The sequence below is a fragment of the Vanessa atalanta genome, chromosome 22 (assembly GCF_905147765.1).
Source record: "Vanessa atalanta chromosome 22, ilVanAtal1.2, whole genome shotgun sequence".
Taxonomy (NCBI): domain Eukaryota; kingdom Metazoa; phylum Arthropoda; class Insecta; order Lepidoptera; family Nymphalidae; genus Vanessa; species Vanessa atalanta.
In genome coordinates, this window is record NC_061892.1 from 3,781,440 (window position 1) to 3,806,815 (window position 25,376).

The 25,376-nt window shown below is 30.5% G+C and overlaps 2 protein-coding genes across 5 annotated transcripts in view; one reads left to right on the forward strand and one right to left on the reverse strand.

Moving 5' to 3' along the window:
- Positions 1–6: 6 nt before the first annotated feature.
- Positions 7–5,691, reverse strand: LOC125072717 (checkpoint protein HUS1). Its single transcript, XM_047683392.1, has 6 exons — positions 5,481–5,691; positions 5,206–5,412; positions 4,639–4,739; positions 3,830–3,940; positions 3,374–3,551; positions 7–289 (listed from the first exon to the last, which is right to left on the reverse strand). Exons 1-6 carry the CDS (start codon positions 5,530–5,532, stop codon positions 60–62), a joined length of 879 nt encoding a protein of 292 aa, XP_047539348.1. The 5' UTR covers positions 5,533–5,691; the 3' UTR covers positions 7–59.
- Positions 5,692–6,548: 857 nt separating this feature from the next.
- Positions 6,549–25,376, forward strand: part of LOC125072723 (myb protein) — a 48,619-nt gene continuing 29,791 nt past the window's right edge. The window contains exons 1-2 of one of the 4 annotated variants that reach the window (XM_047683401.1): positions 6,549–6,727; positions 8,278–8,394. In XM_047683401.1, coding sequence (XP_047539357.1) covers positions 6,705–6,727; positions 8,278–8,394 — 140 coding nt within the window. In that variant the 5' untranslated portion in view covers positions 6,549–6,704. Of the gene's footprint in view, positions 6,728–8,277; positions 8,395–9,699; positions 10,061–25,376 lie in introns of those variants that run through there. The other 3 variants (XM_047683399.1, XM_047683402.1, XM_047683400.1) reach the window with 3 other exon arrangements.

Genomic DNA, 25,376 nt, shown 5'->3' on the forward strand with positions numbered 1-25,376 from the left:
AATTCATACAAAATAACATGTTTATTTGTCTTATTTATATATACAATTCTCATCTAATATTAATATACAATCCCAGTTATAAAAAACTGCAATTTCACATTTTCCTCAGTCTGAAGACATAAAATTATCAATTTTTTATGTACAATACTACACATAGTTTGATTATGGGATATTTGGTCGGCACTGAGGAATATGGAGAACTTCTTAGCATCCACTCGACAATAACATAAATTTGACATATCTTCATTTGCCTGGCTCTCTGTCTCAGAATCTGAATGATCAATCGGTCCTATAAATACAAAAAGGATATTAATTAAATACATACATACATGTCTTATGTCTTATAAAAATTTATAGTCTATTGTTGTCCAAAGGTCAGGACTCACTGCATAAAAAATTGTAAAACGTGAGGCATATTTTAATCTGACTATTGCTGGTTTCTTCAAAATGTTTTCCTTCATCTCCAAGCAAGGCCTGAATTACAACAAGTTAAACACAAAATTCTCTTTGTGTATCTAAGGTAAGTATACACATGCACAACTACTATACTATCTGAGCGCAATTAAATAATAACAAAGAGCAATCTAAAATTGGTCCGCTCCATCTTTTAACCATTAAACAAAGTAGTACAGACACTCTGAAATAGATGTATAATTCAAAGTCAAAAGTCAAAGTCAAAAATCTTTATTCAATATAGAAGTGATTACACTTGCTTATTGATTGTCAAAAATCTACCACCGGTTCGAAATTTAGCACCTCAGACCTGAGAAGAACCGGCGAAAGAAACTCAGCGGGATATATATATATATTTTTTGACCTTTTTCCATGTACAATTTTAGTTATTTGAGACAGCCTGGAGGCGATCATTTCATTCCCAAGGTGTGCAGTCAACTAAAAAGTCATTAGTGTTGTAATATCCTTTAGCACACAAACGCTCTTTAACGACTCTTTTGAATTTTATAATTGAATAATTTTGAACGTTTTCTGGGATCCTGTTGTAAAAACGTATACATTGCCCCAAAAAAGAGTTACTAACCCTGTGTAATCGGGTACATGGAGTAACAAGTTTATTCTTGTTCCTAGTGTTAATAGAATGTACGTCACAATTTCTGGGAAAATCATTTATGTTTTTGCGTACATACATAACATTATCAAAAACAAATTGAGAAGCGACAGTCATTATTTTAATTTCTTTAAATTTACCTCTTAACGAATCTTTTGGGCCCAGGTTATAAATTGCACGAATAGCCCTCTTCTGCAGTACAAAAATAGTATTAATGTCAGCTGCATTACCCCAGAGTAGAATGCCATACGACATTATACTATGGAAATAACTGAAGTACACAAGGCGAGCCGTATCCACATCAGTCAAAAGTCTAATTTTTTTTACCGCATAGGCTGCAGAGCTGAGTCTATTCGCCAATTTACTTATATGGGGGCCCCCATTGGAGCTTAGAGTCTATTGTCATACCAAGGAACTCTGTTGATTCTAAAACATCTAATGCTTCCCCGTTTAAAAGTACACTCGTTTTGACACATCTTACATTGGGAGTAGTGAATTTAATACATTTAGGTCTAATTTCACCAAACTATGTTTGTTAAATCTTAATCAGTAATTTACTAATGAGTTGTTAATAATTAACGGGCTGTTATATCATTAAATGTCCCAGGAACAAAATTTAACAAGCCGTTATTAAACAGAACATTTAACTGAATGGCTTGTAAGTTACTCACTCTTATTTTAAGCAACCAAATTGAAATGCTTATTTGTGACATGTCATTTAGACGAAGTTCGGTAATATTTTATCTAGTCGTATAATACGTCATTTGTTGTGCTGCGCGACCAATTTCAAAAATCGTTAGCTCCGAGTGATTTCAATGAAATGTTAACTACTTTTGATTTAAACCGATTGAAACGTCAAATAATTATAACATGGTAATATTTATTTTTGAGCTGAGGTTATGCAGCATTATTTTGTGCTCTTTGATTGTGTTTGTGGTGTGCTTCTTATTGAATATAAATAACTATGTCAAAGAAAACACGCGGACCGAATTTTTCGTCAAATGAAAAGGAAATCCTTGTTCATTTAGTTACAAAATACAAGGATCTAATTGAAAATAAGAAAACGGACGCAGTAACTACTGCGATCAAAAATGAAGGATGGAAGAAACTAGCGGAAGAATTTAACACGCGTCGCACTATTGTGTCTAAGTAATCAAAATTTTCTAAAACATTATTTTCGAAAATAAAATTGTACGCAGCGTCCATCTTGAGTTTAATTGTCTGTTACGGTCTAACGGACGTCTACAGCGGTGATTAAATTTAACGGCTTGTTATAACAAATAAACACGCGTTAACTCGTGGTGGGACACTCGATAACTTTAACAGTCCGTTAACTGACTTAACAATACGTTAAATATTTAACAGGGTATGGTGAAACTGGACCTTAGTCTTTTTACTATTTAACATTAAATTATTAACACTAAACCAATTTACTATTTCAGAGAGAGTATTGTTCACATCGTCATATATTGAAAGACGTCTTTTTATTTTAAAAATTAAAGAAGTATCATCAGCAAACAATACTATCTCGAGTTTATCACCTAGGAGATGTGGCAGGTCATTTATATAAACAAGGAAGAGAAAAGGTCCAAGAATTGATCCTTGAGGGACCCCCACAGTAACTGGAGACCCGGGATATCTCTTTCCATTTACATCAACCCTCTGAATCCGATTGCTCAGATACGAAATCAGAAGACTGAGTGCAGTGTCCCTAATTCCATAATGACGTGGCTTCCTGACCAAAGTTTCGTGTTGCACACAATCAAAGGCCTTAGATAAATCACAAAATATACCTAAGGCATCCTGTGACTCCTCCCAGGCCCTGTAAATATTTTTAACGAGCTCAACACCAGCGTCAGTTGTCGAGCGACCCCTTGTAAATCCAAATTGTTTCTTGTGTAGCAACTTGTTATTGTTAAAATGTACTAGCATTTGATTTAGTAATAACTTTTCAAAGATCTTGCTAAGAGTTGGTAGTACAGAGATGGGCCTATAGTTGTTGGGGTCTGATGTACTACCTGACTTAAATATTGGTAATACTCTACTATGTTTCATGAGGTCAGGAAACACGCCACTAAGGACACATTTATTAAATATAGTGACAAGGTAGGGTGCGATTACATCAATTATTGAATTGACTACCTTGACAGAGATCCCCCACAGATCGGCCGTTTTCTTAATATCTAGTGATCTGAAGGAACTTATTACATCACTTACACTTACTGTATTAAATTTAAAGCTAATATTAAATAATTAAATTTATAAGCTTTCTTATGGTTACTTTTTAATGTTTAAATATTAAATAAGTACCTTCAAAAGCCTCCACTCTTAAATCCTTAAATCTTGTGGAAACCTTTGCCATACTTGTTTTAATTTGTAAGGTAAGTCTACCCTCAGATGAAGCTCTGATAACTATTTCTGGACTCATTGTTCTCATACGGTCTACTGTTGTTCGTAATTGTTTTAGTGTGGGTAACTCTATAGATATCTGAAATCAAGTTTTATGTTTCATAAAAATATTTGTACATAATATAAAATAAGTAAACACACCACTTACAGAGAACTGCACCCAAAAAAAGTCTTAAAACAAATTCAGACTAAATAATTCTAATTAAAGGTCAATTCAATAAGCAGACTTTTAGAGCCTCTTAAATAATATATATTTTGATTTGATCGATACTAATGTATTTCCTCCCTCCCTCTCCCTCCATTCAAGCACAAACACATTGTCACTCTATCTACTATGATCTCCGGTCCATTACTCACATCAGGTTGTGGGACTCTGGGCTCTTGAAACTCGCTCCATAGTTTCCTGGGCACAACAATAACGGGTATATCATGAGTAACTTGACGTGTTTGTTGTGAGGTAGATGATGGCTGTAAATAAAAAAAAAATTGTTTTTCTTTGTCATTTTAATTGGCAGCCAATATTGATACTCAAATTAGTCTAAAGACTTATCATAAAGTTATTGGATTAAAGTACATCAATGAATGACAACAACAAAGTAATTGTCACATAAAATAAATCATTATGCCCCCTGCAGGTGACCTTTCCCTATCTTTCATTTGCACATGGTTTTATATTATATTATTTTAACTTGTTTTGTTATTGTTTTAATTCAAAAAAGATTTTTAATAACAATATTATATATTGTCATATCGTTATTCTCAATAGTTGTTATGTAACACATATAATATATTCAAATGAGTGCTCCACAACACATCTCATTACTTTTTTTTGGTTTTATGACTGTATTTTTCTCTTAACAACTTTTATATTTGTATCTGTAGTTCAAAAATTTTCTGACAAAACAGTCCAATTAAAAGTATTAATGGCTGTTTAACAATATATTTATATGGAAGAACATAGAAAACATTCCATAAAAGTCTATACACATAAAACAAAATGTCAGGCCTTCTTTCTCGCTGAAGGCTGTTTTTCAAAATGTTGGTAGTGGTGAAATATTGTAGGTTCAAAAATCCTTTATTGTTAATTTTACTTGAATAAAATTTAATTTGTTTTATCCCTGGGATTATTAATTTATTAGATTATTTATAATGTCACAAATACTCACCATTTCAATTTCCAATGTTAAACAAGGGCATTGTTTTTTTGTCAATTTCATTTTTAAACACTTTGCTGATTTTAATGTCATAAGTGACCGCGCTAAGTTTGCTGTAAATAATTAGTTCACTTTATTTGGATAAATATAAGCTTTTTATTCACATCAATTACATCAAAATATACTAAGTATTTTCTGATATTGTGTTGATACAAAACAAAAACCTTAAACAAGAATATTTTGAATAAATAATTCCTGATAAAATAAATGGTATAAACAAACTAATATTAAAAGCAATCACTCTGAAACTATAAACACAGGCCTAATCGATGAGACATATAATAAATTAAGAATACAGAAAATGTTAAGAAAATTTACTTATGATTTTTTTGCAGTAGTAAGTTTTCAGTACAATAAACACTTAATAGTGAAATAAAGTTAAAGAATCACCGGAATCTGATAGAAATATCTTTTAACGTTTTGAATATTTATTGTGTACCAGAAATACAAAGAATAGACTGAATCCAGATTAGTTTCTCGATATTTTAAGCCTTATTGTATTCAATAGAAAATATGTACCTGATACAACTCCTAAATAAATATCTTTGTGATTCTCGTCGATACCAATCATTTCATACTCGGAGAAAAACATATCTTGAGGGATCTCACACCACAACACCGGCGGAGTGGGACCACTATTGTCTTCACTAACTATGAAATATAACTTATCATCGGACAACCTCATTACGCATTCCTTGGATAACTTTGAAATAGTTGTCACTATATCTGAAAGATGTATTTCATTATAATCCAAGGTATTTTTGGTTTATAATTCATTAATTTCAATTTCATACTTGAAAATTCTCTCATTGGACCCGTATCTATCATCACGGCACGAAATTTCATGATTTAAGTAAAACTTAATTACTTAAGTTGTTAAAAGGTCAAGTGATTAAATGATTTATTACATATTAGCAATACAAAGTGCAAAGAAACGACTATTAAAAAGTACAAAGAATGAAAGTACTGTGTTGAAAAAAATTTGCAGATTCGCGCGAAAGTAGAAATTGCTCTAGATTTGATTTTAAATTGTAATTTAATGTCAATGTCATTTCAAACTATCGCTATTTAAAATATAATATATGGCTTATGGTACATACATATAATTTGTTTTTAATGTTTATGTGTCTTAAAAAAGCAATTAAAAATTGAGAATTATTTTAAAAGCGATTTATTTACGTTTCAATAATTGGTTTCAGTTGTTACCTCAATAGTATTATACAATATTACTTATATAGCTTGCATTATGCTTTACACACCAAAGAGGTTTTTTTTTCTATTTATGTATATATTGTCTCTTTTTTAAGATGATTAAACTTAAAAACAATAAAAGTAAGAGATAAAATGAATTTAAAATATACATCGAAAGGTAAGTGAATTTTTTGGTGAGCTTATATTTTTATTTATTTTTTGACATTATATATTAAGCTTTAATTAACAAGGGAAATATTATTAAAAAATACATTGTCATCTTGATTTTATAGTGATATAACTATTAACATTTTAAAGTAATCAGTAAGAATAGAAATAGTAAAAGATAACAATATAAATTATTAGGCCAACCCGCCATCATGTTAGCGGTATTATGAAGCCAGAAAATTTTGTATTAACAAAATTCACTAATAAAACCAATATTTAATACATACTTCGTAGCGTTTATTTATCTTGATTTTTATTGTGTATGGCAATAATTATGTTATCCATAGACGAAATATAACCGTATTTCCTCCAAAGATGGCGCCTGACATAACTGGCATACTGATAAGTTTATTTACACTGCTCTATTCGGTCTCTTTCATACATTATAGAATTTGGTATACTATGACAGAGACGGGCAATGTTCCTTTTGATTGTAACGAATATTAACGAATTGTGGTTATTTTACTTAAAGATTTTATTTATTATTCTTATTTATTGTGCAATTTAGAAACTAATTTATTATTGAAAACTTTATATTATTGTTTATTATTTAATTGTATCCCTTCACTGGTGAAGGAAATTTCTAATAAGAGGAATATATGGAGAATAATGCTAAGTCAAGGTATGTGTACAAATGTACGATCGATAATGTCGTCATTTCATAACCAAACAAACTTCCCCGTTTATTCCTTGTTTTAAATAAGCTTACCAAAGTGAGAATACTATGTGATATTATTAAAGGATCCATCAAAAAATAATAAGACTGTGAAACACAATAATAATCGTATAATGATGAAGTATGAAATTAACGTTGCCGTTGCTATAACGTTTTTCCTTCGAATTCGATCTTCAAATATTTAACGGACTTAAGTTTTGAAAGATGATTTTTAAATGTTGACACACGTAGGTGTATATTTAAAAATATTTATGCGTGAAGGGTTATAGAACAAGTTACGCGCAAATTTTCCTCACTGGACCTATTCATAGCAATCATGTATCGTGAAGTATTAAACTCAATGTCGTCCATGATTACGCAATGAACTACGATTCTCTATTTGGATTTATTTAATTTTATATAAATAAAAGGTTTCGATTACGAAATAAAATTTCAATGTTTTCTTGCACTTAAACGTGTATAATTAGGTTATAAACATCTTTGTGTGAGGTTATTTTTAATCGTTCTGATAATAATATTGAGCTGTGCCGTGGTGCAAATAGCGTTACGAAGTTTCTTCATGTTAATTTGTTTTAGAAATGACTTATAAATTATAATCTAGTGACTATTTAGTGTTTGTTAGATAGAGTAGCTGAAAAATAGTATCAAAATACACTATAGTAAATGTTACACTATGTATATAAACTATCATGATCATATCTAGGAGTTGTTTCGAGTTACGAAATAAAACTATACTAACCTTTGATATTAATAGCATACATAATATTACATGCGTGTTGCAAATAGTTTGGCTATATGTATTATGTTCTTATTATTTTATAACTTATCGTAAATACTCTAATATTACTTGCAAAATATTTTATCGATTTAAAAAAAAAATAATGTATCTATAAACAAGTTTTAATTTTCATAGTCTGGAAATATTAAACAAGCAAAGGACTAAATATAGGCAGTATGCTTAAGCACCCTTAGACACGTAGGTTTCAAATTTATTATCAATTGAACTAAATAATGATTGTTTTTCTTTTGATTATGCTCAAGTAATACAAAGAATAAAGAAAGTAGTTCGAAGTTCTCTTAGAATAAATAACAAATACTTCAATATTTAATTTTGGTATAATTCCTATGGTAGGATAATTTTGTAAGAAATATTAAACTACGATTGGTAGAATACACTTCATCAGTTTACCACACAGAATTGTAAGTCATAACTTTTTTTAATATCATATATGAACACATTCAGATAATCAACAGGAAATTCAAGCATCTTGTATTGTAGGACCTTATTTAAATTACTTGAGAAAGAAGTAATCTGTTGCGACCAGCTACTTAAAGCATTGTGATGAATTCATGGTGATTATAAAGACTTGAGCATAGTTATAAACCACTCACGTTTCCACTTCTCGTTTTCACTTGTTATAGTATTAAATGTCAATAGAGAACATGTCAAACTCTATGTGGAAAGTATAATACTTAATATATATGTTTAATTTTAGAATGGAAGAAGAAGGAACAAAATCATATCTGCAAGTTCAAATAGAAAGATTAAAAGCTTTACAAGCAAAACTTTCGTCTGGAGCAGAAGATAATTACGTTATTGTAAAAGAAGAACAGTAAGTAAACTTTGTAATTTTTTTTTCTACAGTAACTTCTATTCTGTTCTGTTGAATATCAACATATTAAATAAAAAATTATGTAGATTAGCATTAACTGGATAGTCAAGGTTAAATTTAGAAAGTTACTCCCCTTTTATAAAATATGATTAAACACAGTCTTAATTGTTTTCTTTAAACAACACGAGGATGTCTCATTAATATTATATACCCATATATAATTTTAATCTCATCTGTATTGTAAAGCCTTTCTAGTAAAAAATGAGAGTTAAACAACATATTTTCATAGTAAAAAACTTGGTGCTCAAAAGTCCGTCTCATGTGGAGAGGGTTTTAAGATTCCGTGTTCAAGGTAAATTTTACATTACTGATTGCTGATTTTATATGAGCGAGGCCCTATTTTACGGACTTATAAACTCGAAAAATGAATACTTTTGAGAAATTGTGACCGATAAACAGCAGACACGAGAGTGATCCTGAGATCCTGTTTTTTTATTTTGTTTTATTGTGTATAGTTACAAAATATCATACACTTTTGTTGTTTATACTGGACTCGAACGGTCCTTTTGATTTGATTATTATGATATTAGTTAGAACATCTCTTATGAACCTATAGTTCATTTATCGAAACATATCAATAGATATTGCTTTAGTTAATATTAATTTTTAGTTTATTTAAGTAACATGACTAATTTTTAATTTTTGCTACTCGATATTTAAATTAAAGCCTGCCAACAAGACATGTTACTAATCGTAGCGAATAGAATATAATGAAGGAATCAGGACTTGTTTCGATAAATTATTCACTGATTGTCATATAAATTATGGTCGAAACTGACGAAGAATTTAAAAATATATCGTAAGTAGTCAAACTTGTCGCCGGACCACAAAAAGTATGTTATCTTAAACCTGGAAGTGGTCTATCCGGTGTATGGTTGCACCGAGAGTTGACGTCATTATATCAACAATTTAATCACGAAAGTGCTCTTATAATAATTATTACTTGTAAATAATGATGAACTTTTTTATTTCATACTTATATGTTACGAACGAACGAACATAAAGCTTAATACTTATTTAATGTAATGAAAAAATACAAACATTTCTATCATATAAAAAGTATTTTTTAAATACAATGCATTATGAAAATAAGGATATGAATTATGAAAACTATAAAGTTTGGAATTCCACGGCCATTATAACACGGCCCAGGGCGAGCCGGGTGGGACGACAATGCCGGTTCCCGCTCTGCCGCGCCCCGTCGTTACTCGTTTCGTTCACTGTTCAGTCAGTCCGGCTCCGCACGCGTTACGGCAGTGATTCGTCGTGTTCGCTGCCGATAATTTTAAAATTAATAAAAAAAATAAAGAAAGAAAATATCTGTAGTTTGTACTTTTTTGGCGGCAAATGTACAAGAATTTTGTATAGTACGCCGGTGTGTTTAATTTTAATGAAAGTGAAATAGTTCGATGTTTTAGTATGTTTTGTAATGATGATTCTAAGGTCAAGTAATGATAAGGGTGGTTAATTTCGTCATACGCCTTGTAATTAGCGTGTAAGCGATGCAATATCAAAGTAATGAAGAGGACGACTTGCAATATCGGATTTTTGGTGAATCCTTCAATTTTCCACTCGAGAATAATACCTCAGCCAGCCGGCGCAGAAAGTGAGTGTTGACTATTTTTTTGTATACATTAATGTTTTACTTATTTTAATAAATAAAGGACGCAATGAACTAATTGCATAAGTAATAGACGAATTAAACAATTTTTGACTTATAGTAAAACTTCATTGTATACCTACAATATTAACTTATTATTAACAATGTCCGTATGTATGATAATTATACTTTATGGACGCCGATGTTTGCGAACGATTGGCATATTTTATTGTTTAATTAATAAAAAAACTCACCTAAAATTAAATAAGATATTACTACATAATAGGTTACCATTCTATTCGTATTGTAATTGAATTGCGTGCTGAGTTACTTGGATTAAACACGAAGTTAAGATACCTACCACGTGTTTCAAGACTATTCTAAAGTATTTGTATCGCCGAAATTTTGTACTTAATTAACAATGTAGTACATTGCAAATTTTGATATATATTTTTTTATTGGTTACTTTATCGGAGTATATTGAACTAATTTTAGTTTAATGAAATTACATTAGACTTATTGACTGGCGGAACATAGTTCTCATGGAGGTAATATAAAATAGTTTAGTTACCCAAAGCGTTTTAAAAGGATAAACAGGGAAGATCCGGTTATATTTATCACTTCGACTTCTAAAACAGCTTTAATAATGAGTTAATGTTCGAGAGTTACCAGCTTAGTATTCAAAATAGATACATAATTTGATACATATTCATATTCATACAGATACATATTTTTGACACTTCAAAATCAAGTGTTCTATTTAAGATACTTCCTTTTGTTACCTAGAACATAAAAACACATTCAAGAGATATAAAGTACACATAAAGATATACACCGGTTGTTTCAATAGCCAAATTTGAATAAGCCACGTGACCTTCAACTCGTCTGGGTAATCCTGCGTGCTCTTATGGACCTTGAAACATTCCAAGGTCCCACGTACAATGCCTACTTAACTAGATAGCGGACGGAACCTTTACAGATGATCGGAGGTACAAAAACTTGGCCAAATTCTATCGCGTATTGACTTGGATAGAACCTGACTGCTTTGTAATACCTATTTTTAGTCATGTAAAGCTATTTGTGCTTTGAACTTGGGTGCCTATTCAACCTACTTTGAAATTTATACATGCGTTGTGTATGAACACTGAAAACTCAATACACTAAAGGTTATATCAGGTTCGTTTACTCTGAAGAACGTACCCTCGATTGAATATTTCTGTGCCAAATGCCAATTCTACATTATTGAATCGTTTGACTAATGAATTCGTTTGGCATTTAAATATAGAGAAAAATTAAAGATTTTTTAATAAAATTAAAGTAATTTTTTAGTCATTCTGTTTATTAAAAATGTAATTTTCATAACTTTGGCGTCGTAAGAAATGTAACCATTCCTTACATCGCGAATATGCCACCGACCGCAAGAATTACGGTCTCATGTCCCATGTGTCTGTAGTTACACTGGCTCACTAAATTATTTAGTAGATGGCTAGAAGATATCTTCCATATTTGCGAAATATTATGCTTTAAATTGTCTTTGGATGTTAGCGATGCGATTTGTAATCATCAGTTAAAATTAATTTTATCGGCACTAACTTGATTTTAGCTTGGTATTAAACGAACGTGACAGTAGTTATGTAATCTCAATCAGTATATTTTTTTAATTCGTATTTTTTTTTTTTTGGTCATAGTCTTAAACTGACGTGACTATTGTCGATAAACAAAATCAGCAAGACGATATTAATAGTTTCGCACTGTTTTTATTATTTCAGGTCGAAGGCCTACTAAAAATACAATAGTAGAACATATATTATATACTATATAATTCATAGAGTTCAAATTAAGTTTTGATGTTTATCGTCAAATTAAAATAGATTCATTCGTTCATCACAGATTATATTGAAAAGATAATTGTGCCTGATGAAATTTCAACAATGATTTACGGTAAGCATCTGCTGAGAAATGATTTTTTGCAAATTTTAACTTTAGGAGAGGGTGGGAGTCAGTTCTAGGTGAGGTTAAAAGTACTATTATGAATTTTACTCGAACAAAGTCGAGACGACCAGCTTGAATATGAACCGGTCGAGTTGAAAATATAAATTTCAAACGTAAGACATGAATGAAGTCATCATTCGCATTTCATTTAATATTACAATATTTGTCATGGTATTTCCGGTCTTATCTAAACGAGTTTTGACTACAATTCGCTCTCAGAATTCATATAGCGTCTGTGTATAATTTCATATAATTTGTACACGTAAAGTTGCTGTGTTTGCAAATGTTGAAACGTGTTACGTGAGGATTTGGAATCTGCATTTGCTATGAATGATTCTGACTGAATTTTACTACAGCTGTCAATTTTAAAGCTAAGCCTAAATATGCGCAGTAGTGTAAGCCTGTGCGCAAACTGGCACACTCACTTTCTGCTCATACTCTATCGTGCAATGGTCCTTCCCAACATAATTGAAGAGAGATTAGGTGATGGTCCAATGGGCTTATAGCCTTATGTACTTTTCTATTGAAGGAATATGAATATTAGAGTTTTAATGTGAATTAGCTTAAGATAGTCAGTAGACCAAATAAGCAGTTGAGCGTTTACCATTCTACTGATAATCAATCAACAAATGCTTACGCATCACGAAAAATAATATAATATGTAATTTATTTTAATTTATATTCATAGTGTGTACCTTTTTAATAACTCAAAGGTGCTATTTTCAAAGGCGATAAGTAACATTTTCAAGTGAGGGTAGTTCCACATTATTCATAAACAATAACAGAAGCTTCGCGTTGCGAAGGCTGAAGTTGTGTTATATTTTTATTGAGTTGTGTTATTGTGGATAAAATATATTATTTTTTGTATTAAGGTATATTAATAATATCAAATTACAATCAATCTAAAAATTAAAACACGCATTTTGTGTTAATAGAACCACCAGTAGAATTATATCATCAAAGTAAAAAAGAATGGCCAAAGCGCCAAAATGGTACCTTTGAGAAATGAGGCTTAAGTTAAGTAACTAAGCTTCATTTTCCAAAAGCCTTGGCACTGTAGGCTTCCGTTTTTCCACTGAACTCGCAAACACTATGAAGCATAATTAATTTGATTTTTTAATTTATTTTCATTATAAATGTAACATAACAAATTGTCGTGTAGGTACAATTTTTATAGGCTTAATAATGATCTATGTGGCCTTGGTTTTAAATGAAGTACTAAGGATATTACTTCTATTTAATGGTGTAGTGATATTAAACTTTATTTCGACATTAAAACCCTGTGAAACTTGTTAAAAACACTGTCCGCTGTACCTTTGTATTTGAAGGTAGAAACCTGTCCTTGTACAATTAAAGGATTTGTTCTATTTTGACCAGAAATAATCATGAGTAATGTCGAATTCCGCGATAACTACTGTTTCCTGTGCTTGATTTGAGTTAATAATTCTCGTGTTCGGAGAGGATAACATCACAACCACGTGTTTACGTCGTCTTTCTTCCTTGTTAGATGTATGTCCACCACGATGCAGTGGAGTAGCGTAGTGGAATTCTGAAACCTTCCCCAAAATCAAACATCAATGTCTCGCAACGCCTCCATACCTTACACTAAAAATGATTTTCCATAGATTATATAAATAAATTCTTATCAATAAATTTGTATGTATTTTAATCAACAAGTCGCAATATTAGTATCTTATTATTACACAAATTCGTTACTTCAGGTAAAACCATTACCTACAACTCAACAATTATATCTATAACTAATCAGCCTATCATTACTTACTAGTCATAAACAGCCTGTAAATGGTCCACTGCTGGGCATAAAACTTCTTTGTTGAAAATGCTCAAAAATATAATATTTTGATTTATACATTTTATCAGTTTAGATAAGAAATAACTTTTGCATGAATTAAAGTTAACTAAGATATTTTAGAGTATAGTTTGGTCATCCTAGCTAGATTATAAGAATGACCTATGGAAACGATCACCCCCAGTGCGAATAATTAGTTAATAGCACAAGAAACTCTTGTACCATTTATAGATAAGCTTATACTACCACGCTCCAATGCGGTTTGGTGAATAAACGTGGAAGAATTTCACCTTACACATGAAAGTGTGAGTTTGAGTCATCATTATGCTTTATATCATTGCCGAACACGATTATAAGTCCAAATTAAATATATAAAAACTCAGTGGTGTTTTTTCGTATAAGCTTGTTCAAACCGCTGGGTCATTTAGACTCCGTCTTAAGGAAATATTTTAAGTTTCTCCTACGTCCGGTGACCGGTGTCGAGGACCAGCAAAAGTTACTACGAAAACAAAACAAACAAAAAGAGGCCATCTGGGCTTTGCTGGACCTCTGATTAGGTGCATGAAGCTCCCTATCCTTTCCTCGCCTGTCCTGTCCTATCCTGTCCTGTCCTGTGTCCTCGGTCTTCCGCATCCAGCCGTGAAACAATATATTAAAGATGATTATCATATTATGCTAACACTCATTAACTATTTCCCAACGAATCTGTTACCAACCCTTCTCTGTATTACGTCATATTTTTTAATTTTTATAAATCAATTAACATAATTATGCGAAAATACATTAATTTGATGTTTTACTGGAACAGCACAAAACTATAATAATAATAAGTTTAATAATTATATATTTAATAATTAGCGATTAGCGAATTATATTAAAGGTAAGACGAATAAAATTTTCAAGTATTGCCAACTTATGAAGTTGGCAATACTTAAAAATTCTAAAGATTATAATTTGTTCTTTGTAAATCTTTAAAAGGTACGTGTACACTGGGTTATTTAAATAAATTATCTTCTATTTAAACGCTCAATAAGGCTTGTTTTAATTAACTTAAGTTATTTAGAGCATTTCACGATTATCTAAATGGTATACTTTATTTTTTAATCCCAAGAACTTGTAATGGCCAAGAAACCATGTTTAATTTTTTTTTTCTCTAAATATTTCAACAATTATAGCGGTACTCAATTACTGTTCTTTTCATGTGAGAACAAGTACAGACAAGTAGTGTTGACCGCGCAACCCCTCTAAAGGTAAACGACCAACAGACGAGGGTGGCACCCCCAAGGGTTCGATGCCTTAATTGCCTCACGTGCATCGGCAGATGGCTGTCAAGGTGCGAGCCAGTGATGACCTTTGCTAACTTATCGATGATTTTCATTCTATCGATAAGGAAGATGTTACATGTGCTCGCGTGTTTCACTAGCAGCTGCTAGAGTCATGCAATGATATTAAATTATATTTATATTTGAAATCGAGTTACATATTTTTATAAAAATAATATGCTAGATAACCTTGCTCGTATACATTTAATGTTGCTTTTTATGTTAGGGGAATACGTGCTAATAAAGAAAGTCTTAGGCAGGTGTTTAATTTTTATAAGTATCTAAATGATTTGATGATAATATAAATACTTTTTATCGGTTGTACTTGTAAAATTAAGATTTTTTTTTTTATTTCGTATTTATTTATCGATATCGATGAATCTAATTGTGAAGTCAATCCTTATCTAACTATTCTATGAATACTAAAGTAATTGGGGTGGTGGCGATGGCAGGACGCGACTTTCACACGATGCAACTGAACAACTGCAACTATGCGCTAGTCACTGTAATAACACTCATGTTTTATACTCACTAAACATTCCTCTATTATTTTTTTGTAGCATTTGTTGACATTAGAAGCTTTCGCTTTAAATGCTTTTAATTATTATATATCTACGAACAATGTCCATTTCGTTCTAAGTTTTTTTTTTATCTAAGAAATTATAAATTCATTTTTATGTTCATAATAGTATTTTGTTTACCAAACAAGAAGATAATTAAGAAACAAAATTATATAACCGGAGTTATCAATAATTTCCTGTGTAATTCCAATCCTAGACTAGTGTTTTCAAATCTTGGCTGAAGAAAAAAAAAATGTTAGTGCATCCATCAATGAATGACATACGCTCATCGAATAACTTAGGTGGGGTACTACAACACTAGCAAAATGTGTTCCCAAGGAATTCGGTAAAATTTATGCTTATATCTTTTTTATTATTGCTATTAGTGCCAAGTTGTTTGATTTTTGTCTATTATTGAAACTAAAATTTTCTAAGTTTTTTTTAACAATTACAGAATTGTCTGTATGCCAAATAAAAAGATCACAAATTCATGGAATAAGGTAATTAATGATGATGAAGCGCTGTCACTATTTAAAGATTTCTGACTTATGTGTTCTCTTAATTAAATATTTTTGACATCGAACTAAGATTAAATATTATGTTCTGTAAGAGCTATCTCGAATATTCACATTTATCTATTTCATTAGCAAGGTACGAAGTCGAGGTCTTACTGAATAGTATTGGCGTACTATTAAAGGAATAATATAAGAAAATGTTGATGTTTTTGTTAAATCAATTGCTGGAATGAGTGTTACTATCGCAACAGTTGTGATAGCAACAGTTCATTTAAAAAGTAATAATACTCCGGACCACGTGACTGACGGCACTAGTTCGTTTTTTCATTGCCAATGAATAGACCAGCTGTTTTGGGGTTCAAGAAATACACTTACAATATCTTAAGAAATCAGGGGAAGTTTTTGAGCCCATTCTACGAACAATACCGTGTACCTATTCCCTTTGTTGGCGACAGACGGATTCGCAATGGATGTTATAGTTATACTTTTTGAGGACGACATGGGTTGTTCCTGTATGTGTGTCAAAGTTCGATTTTTAAATTTATGTCAAATTAAAAAAAAAAATGCATTTGGTAATATTTCAAAATCCAAATCTTGTTACAATCAATTTCAAATTTGGGGTAAATGTACGTATAATGTTTTTATTCTACTAAATCTACAAGATTTTTTTTTTTTATTTTATTACAATTAATATTAATTTTAGTATACTTTTTTCTACTAGTTAAAAACATCTTTATGTAACTAAATCTAATTACATATAAAAATATGAGCTTGCAACTGTATCTTTTGTGTCGGCGCGTGCGATCGCCCGGTGTTTTCTTTAGTATATATAAATTCACAGCTGGTTGATTTTATTTTCTATAAAACACTCATTGAAAGTCGACAGCTTATGTATGTAAATAATACGTCATCAATCGCAAGACAGTTTCAAGCAATTCCTACAGTTGATGTAATCTTGATAACAAATACCTTATCCTAGAGCCTAATTGCTTATCGACCAGACAATATTGTTTAGGAGATGACGACCTTCCGTACTTTCTTTCGAATTTCAAATTAATGATGACAAAGGGAAAAAATTATAAGGCCGAAAAATCCTTACTACAAAGACAAATACAAACATTAAAATGTATATTGATTTAAATGCAAATGTAATTATAAATATATGCTTGCAATACTTATCCATTTTAAATTATTTACCGGATACCTTCATTATACACTATTTATGTTCATATAATCTCGCTTAATTATATGTGCTGCCAAAGTACTCGGCTCTCGCTCACGCCTATAATAAATTACACTAGAATTAAATTATAACGAGCATTCAATGTTTCTAGAACTGAAAAGTAATAAATATACTTTAAAACGTAATGGATATGTGACTTTGTAACAATTAAATAAGTATCGATTAAATACATTTTCAGTTTTTTTTTTTATTTATATTAGCGTTCGCTTTTGTCTTTCTGTCCCAAAAATGTCTACTACAAATTGTTTGCAAAGTGGGTTTAGATCAAATCGATTGAATAATACATTTTGTATAACTTGAGTAATAAATAATTATTTTTATAAATATGAAAGTAGCATCGTTTGTCTATGACATTTTAATGATTACACAGTTGAATCGAAATCAGAAAAGCGAATACATATAGCAGTTGGGACCATAAGCATCTTCTATATAAATAAATCACACATAAGGCGAAAGCCTCCTTAGGGATACCTTGTATCGAAGCTTAGATGTGTATAATAAAATTTGCATCGTCAAATAAATGTTTGTCATGATGAGAATTTTACCTGCATCGGTACAATACAATAGCCAATGCGTCAATCGTCCGCTAACGAGGATGCTGAAAAATACCCACTATATAAAAAAATAAAAAATTAAACGTCAATAATGATTTCGTTTTAAATTAATGTAAGCAATGACTTTATTATTATATATACGGTGGAAGAGCTGATATACTTTTCCTTTAATTTGAGATTATTAATTTAACAAAAAATAGATTGCCCGCACTGGTCACAGATTATAAAACAAAAGGCAGATGATGCGTTCTTATCATTATAGGGAGTAGTCAATAAAATTATTAATCCCTGGTCTATATTATATTGTACGGAATTTTTTGATAAATATTAAACAATAAATTTATCGAATACAAGAAAAATAGTCGTGATCGATGATAAACAAAGACGACTAACACTACACAACAGGTCAAGTGCGTTTTATATACATATTTATTTGATAATAACGATTTGGCACTTGTGACATTTAGAAATAAATGCAAAGGGAAAAACAACATATTTCGCTCTGTTGTTTTTTAATAAAAACAACAGAGGGTAGGTAATAAATAAATGTTATTTTTATTTTATACGGCTTACGTTTATATATATTTTTAATTAAAAAGTTGCATGTCGGATATATTTTATAGGAAAAACTAATTATGATCGAATTTAAATAGATAGATAAATGGTCATAAATATATTGATTCCTGGACATAAACATGCAAACCACATCATGGACAGTGAGGGCACCTTTACAAGTATATCATGCGGGCGAGTTCATTGCTATTTAAAACATTGTACTAAGGGTTGCTATTTTTTTCATTTGAAAGTTTTTAATAAAAAAATAGAGAAAAAACAATTAATTGTGAACATTTTTTTTATATATAAAAACTGTCAGACTTGACAGATGTTCGTGCTTTTTATATTATAAACTAATGTTTATGTCAATCATGCTCTACAGTTAATCAATCACAAGAACATTGATATTAACTTCTAACTGAATGAGTATTTAATGTTATTTTGTCTATCTTTGAATATTAAGAAAGTACCTAAAGGACGGATTAAAATTAACTTATTTAAGATAATTAGTGCTATTATGTAAATATACCTTTTACATCGAGTCTTATAAGTTTTTTTTAACTATTTTTGTTGGCAGCCCTGACTTGTAAGTACATTTCGCAAACCCCTATAAAGATAATTTTTACTGTTTTAAGGAAACTACCACGGTTTCCTTTAAGTATGAGGGCTTTTTGAATGCTTATCAAATGATTATATTGCCAGCGAACATATGGCTACCGTATTTGAAATCGATTTTATGGATTTGAACGGAGCTCGACGCGTTCATTTTAATAGCGAGTTGTTTTGTCGCAATCTATATTTTAATTTCCTGTTATAACGTATGGTTAAGTCAAGTCATTGTTAACTTGAAATAGAACATCAGGATTTCGAAATATTTTTTCATACACAACAAGGCTCTGGCAAGTTTTATTGTATGAATCTATACATATAATAAAATTGGAGTGTATGTTTGTAATATTAAAATAACCGCTTTTTACTAAACGCATTTCTATATATACATGGTACATATACCAAAATACCATTTGTTTCAATTTTTGTCTGTCTGTCGGTCTGTCTGTTTGTTCCGGCTAATCTCTGGAACGGCTGGACCGATTTTGACGTGACTTTCACTGGCAGATACCTGATGTAGTAAGGAGTAAAGTAGTCTAAAATAATAACTTTTTTGTTAAATTCAAACGCACACGAAGGCGCAGGCACCGCTAGTACATTAGTTTGAATATTTACACTTGCTAATGCTATTTTTTTTATTTTTATAACTTATTGACATGAGTTTTCCTCTTATTTATGTTATTTTATCCTTTTTAAATTATCATAAAACTATTGTTTTATTTATAAGATGTTTCTTACGCTTGTTAAGAATACGTATTCGCCAAGCTCGAATCAGTTGTCGCATCAATGAAGGTTTTATTGTTAAGAAATTCTAAACCGCAGCCAGGAGTTGGTGAGCTGGAAAGCTTTCTTCAGTCGTATCGGATTGCCGTCCTGTATGACTATGAGAGCGGGAAAATAGAGAATGTAACATGTTTGCACATATACACATATATGCACTGAGTAATTTCCTATATTTCTTTGAGAATAATTACCGTTTGTTAAATCCGTCAGAAGGACATCACGCCGAATCATAAGAATACATTTTTATTAGTACAATAACAGATTATATTGTTGAATATAAAAAGGTTTAGGAATTACCTTACTATGTTTTTACGTACCTAACAATTTCGTCATTTTAGAGAAAGAGAGATAGACAACATCGAAGAAATTTCGTTGAAAAAGGATAGCTATATATTTCTTAATTACTGCAATATACTAAGTGAATCCGTCCGTACACGTTATCTACCCCTACCAGTTAGCGAGAAAAAATCTCTTCACGCTACGGATGAAGTATTTCGTAATTGAATGAATTAACAACATTAGTATCAATTACTCATTTAATGAGCATGTAATTGTGAGCTTCCATACAAATTATTCTAATTTATTCCTCTTTCTGACCATCAACAGGCGTGACCCTCATATTGCACCTTTTTTACGCACGGGCGATTAAGTGTTCTATGGGAAACAGTTTAAAAATCCATTATCTACTATAAATAAGGATGTAACATTTTGTAGTTACAAAACCTGTCTTAAAATTAATTTATACAGTAAAGTTATTTAATTATTTTTAAACAATATGAGTGTTCTTGGTATTTGACGTAACTGAAAACAAACTTATTCCTTCTATCACTGACTATGTATCCTAACACTAATACTTTGGATAGTTTAAGTATTTTAATATCTATAAATAAATTAATGTATCGCAGCAAGTCTTGGTGCAGCGTTTTTGGTTAATGTAGAAGATACATTGGTTAAATTTGTGTGATTTTTAACAAATATAGCAAATAATATAAATAATTTTTCCACTAGGAGATTTTAGAAAGATGTCAAAGACGTCTATGAACCTAATTTAACACCGAATTCTTATTTGGACAAACAACACAATAACTTTTATTTTCTCTCAAACGAATTGAATGTCAAACATCATCACAGGTTACAAAATAATCGTAAATAGTCTTTTATATTAAAAAACAATAATTTTGAGATTCATTACTAGATCGAGAGAATATATTTTGCTATGACATTTTGTTGGACGGACAAACGGCTCGCTGACCACTTGACAGTGGACATCATTGCCCATAGTCGTTGGCGCAGTAATTAAATCTGCAACTGATTATTATTGACTTAATGAAAAGCGGTCCAAAGGAATTCATTACTTTTGCAGGTACTACACGTATTCTTATGTCATACAACATGCAACACTGTATTGTGTAATTGGTTTCGATATAAAGATTGATTGAACATGTGTAATTAAAACCTCTTTGGTTTTATGATGACAGTTTATTTAATGTTGGTAGTTTGAAGTATTGTAAGTAATTGCTGGAGAGAAATTTTATTGACAACGTGTAAATAAACTGTTTTTACAGGAATGTCATCAGCGTTGTCGTTGTATTTTCTTTCGGCGGATATACATCTGGCAGAATTTCGACTAAAAGAGATAACGGTGTTTTTTCTAAAGGCATTTTAAACTGTAATAAACCAGAAAATTATTTTAATCTATGAAATTGTCTTTCGTAGGCAGATCAATATTAAATGTATTTTATTTATGTAGACATAAGAGCCTTTGAATTAACATATCTACAGTATATATTGTATAATATTGGCACCATTGCTGCTCAGTGTTGTAATGCGTAAAAGTTAAACATGAAAATACCTTATTATAAATTTCCCACAAAAATCTAATCACACGTGAAAATTTTTGATTACAATTTATTGCGCCTACAATAATTAATTTAGGGGTGTGAGTTCTGTACTCCCTACGTAATGTGTATTGTAAGGTTCAGATGTTGTCATGTAGGTACAGGTAAATGTTGATTCCCACGATTTTAAGAGGGGGCTTGCATATGATCGGACAAAGGGACAAGTTTGTGCATGCAAGTCGAGCTATCTCAGACTGAATTCTGTAAGGATTTTCACAAGGGATGCTACGTTTGTTTTGATCCCGTTTGTTGACCCCGAGGATTATACATTGCAGAGATTAATTGAATCGCATTCTTCGATTTTGTTATTAAACATTTTCAAAATGACTGCCTTGTTTTATAGTATTTTTTCAATTCGATAAAGAATCTAAATAATTATTTGTAAATAAATAATTTAATGAATATAATTAAACTAATAGTTAATTATCAATGCAGAAATCATTTAAACATATTTCAGAATGTCTGTCTTTCTTACGATCAAAATGTCTATACATATATACATACATATATATATATATATATTAGCTTTTTATTATATATATTATATATTTATTATATATATAATATATATCAGCGTTATTGTATTTTCCTTTAGTTATGAGACATTTTACAAAGTTAAACTGTTTATAATTATATAAACAGTTTAACTTTGTAAATTACGAACTCGTTTTACTTCCGTTGCTTATTGTTAGGTATTTATTAATCCATTTATAATACAAAATAATGTTCTTTTTATTTTACGTATATCGACACTAAAATTAATAGGTACGTGTGTAATAGATAAAATTGGTGAAGATAGTCGAATGAAAAATTCAACGAATGTTAAACTAGTGTGTTTCGCTTTATTATTACACAAATAAAAGAAAAATAACTATTGTGTTTAATACATGAATCGAATCTTAAAAATATATTTCGACGCTCGTTTTAAGTGTCTCTTTGAAATGTATTAAAGATGATTCTTAGTTATTTAATGTTAAATAACCCTCTCTATTAAAGCAAGCTTTGATGAGTCTTTAAAAGGGTAGTTGTTAAGAGATGGAGAGGTCTAGTTCTTTTTTTAATAGTGTTTTATGTATTTTATTCAGAGTTGATACTTATAGGGTACATTTTATGTGTAAGTAGCCTTAAATGTCTGGTTGTTAAGGAGGTTGTGACAGAGTCACACGTGCTACATTTTGTTCTACACTTAAGTTTTCCTTACGATTTTTACAGACACCGCCTAATGGGATTTATTAAAAACCAATGAAAAAACATTGTTTTTCTTCATTTGATACTTCGGTTCTTATGCTATGCATATAATATGCATAGCTTTAGAACCAGTAGAACAAGAACAGTTACAACCCATAGTTTGGGTAAAATTGTGTCTCATTTTCAAATTAATCGGTCACACTCTTCCTTACAATGAACACTACGCTGGATTATTTCTGTATAATTGTAACGTCTTGTTCTCGAAATGAATTAAAAAAAAACAAATTGATATATCGGAGTTTAAAATCTTAATATTGAAGATTGTTTATGTCTAAAGTTTTATAACAATGTTATATAGAAATAGATTAAATGTAAATAGAAATACATAATTACCACAAGACACCTTTAGTATACAACAAGGATAACAGCAGGAAATAAATACATTAGTTAAGTCTATAAACGGAAAATAATAAAGTGTATAAAGATATAAAAAACCTATTCAACATTAAAGTATAATCGCTAATACTTCAAATATAACCAGGATGTGATACCCTTTATCCAAAAAAGATACATTTTGTACTTGATTAGGGTTCCGTGCTAAATGACGTAATACTGATACCATTATTTAATTGAATAATTTTTTTTCGAAAAATTTAATTCAATATTATGCCTTCGTGCACAATTAATTAAAAAAAAGCTTATAAAGAAGATATAGGAAATTATTGTTACCTATTTGTTTATAACTTTCTTGGTTTTGAGTTGTTAGAAAGAAAACGCAAATATTATTTTTGAAACTATAATTACGATTTAATATAATTATAATTTCAAAAATAAAATAATTTGGAAGTAAGCATACAAAAGACAAAAGTATAATTCGTCTATCTCTCCTCTATCGACGGTCGGATCTGAATTGTCTCCATGAAAACCATGAAAAATTTCACCATTTATAAACATAGTAAAATAAAGAATAGCTTTATAGTGCGAATAGTTTATTATAAAAAAATATATAAATAATTCTACAGAACCTATTGTGTTCAACATAGGTTTTTCCTAGGCGCATCGTAGCAGCTGCTCGACAATCATTGTGGGGGCCGCAGATGGCGCGTGTACTCCCGCATTTGAATTCGGTCAATATTTCTGTATTATTTTATTACACGGTGAAGTTATATATTTATTATTTTGTAAGGTCGAAACTTTATTAAAATCCGAAGTATCCTGAATTTAAGGTGCTCCATTAATTATGAATATTGGAGTTAAATTCACATAATTTGCAACTAAAATTAAGAACATTTTTGTGATTTAAAATTTTGGGCTAAATCAAAGCAGTTTTTGGTCAACCGATTTTTTTTTTTGCTATTAGAGTTATATATAAAATATCTTGAAAATACGGGTAAAAAAAAAGCGTACGAAATATGTAAATTGTTATGTTTTACTCGAATTTTCAATAACGACGAATTTCGGCCACGAGTTTTATATAACTCGTGTCATATAAACAGACTACGTGCGATAAAATATTACAAAAAGATCGAAGCTCATTTGAGCAGTTTTTTTTTTAAAAACCATCGAGAACAATTAATTATTTTCCCGTTAATCAATATTATCACAAAAGGGTCTATTAAAAATGGATAAACACATTAGCAGAACAAAAAGCCAATTTTAGTACCGTTCGAAATCTAATTTCCGATAATTGGCACACGATATCGCGTAAATTCGATTGACACGTGGGCCCCAGATGGCACATCACCTGCCCGAGGCTCCGGGCTTGATTCAGACTGCATTCTTAGCCATCCGACTACCGGTCGTTGCACTGCGATTTTTTGATTTTCCAACTTGAATACGAAACTTTGTCCTTTAAAGGATTTCGGACGTTTAAAAAAAAAACAAATTATATTGCCGACAAACGTTTGGGACATTTAAAAATTGAAACGTTCTTTGTTTTACGCTGAATTTATTTATAAATAAAATGGTTGCGTTAAAGTAGAACGGCGTAAGATTATACAAAATTAGTGAATATAACCATATGGATTATAATCTTTTACTATAGAATCAATTAAATAATTATATCGTTATTGAAAATTCCTGTGATACAATTTGCCAAGAGCGGAATTTGGTCTTCAAGACTTCATGATTTATTGCAATATAGAGTAGCGATAATATGATAAACTGTAACAATTTAGTCCCGTGGCGCTTGGCAGTTGGAACAATGACCTCATACAATAAACACAAGAGGCCCCTCGGCTGTGTGATTGCTTTGTGCCATATACCAGAAACAACGTTCAAGTAAATATAGAAT

Excerpts from the sequence above, each read along its gene's own strand:
- LOC125072717 (XM_047683392.1), bottom strand. The coding sequence starts at position 5,532 with ATGAAATTTCGTGCCGTGATGATAGATACGGGTCCAATGAGAGAATTT. Across the intron at positions 4,740-5,205 it reads TTATTTAGGAGTTGTATCAG|CAAACTTAGCGCGGTCACTT; the intron begins GTACATATTTTC and ends AATTATTTACAG. Across the intron at positions 290-3,373 it reads AAGAGTGGAGGCTTTTGAAG|GACCGATTGATCATTCAGAT; the intron begins GTACTTATTTAA and ends TTGTATTTATAG.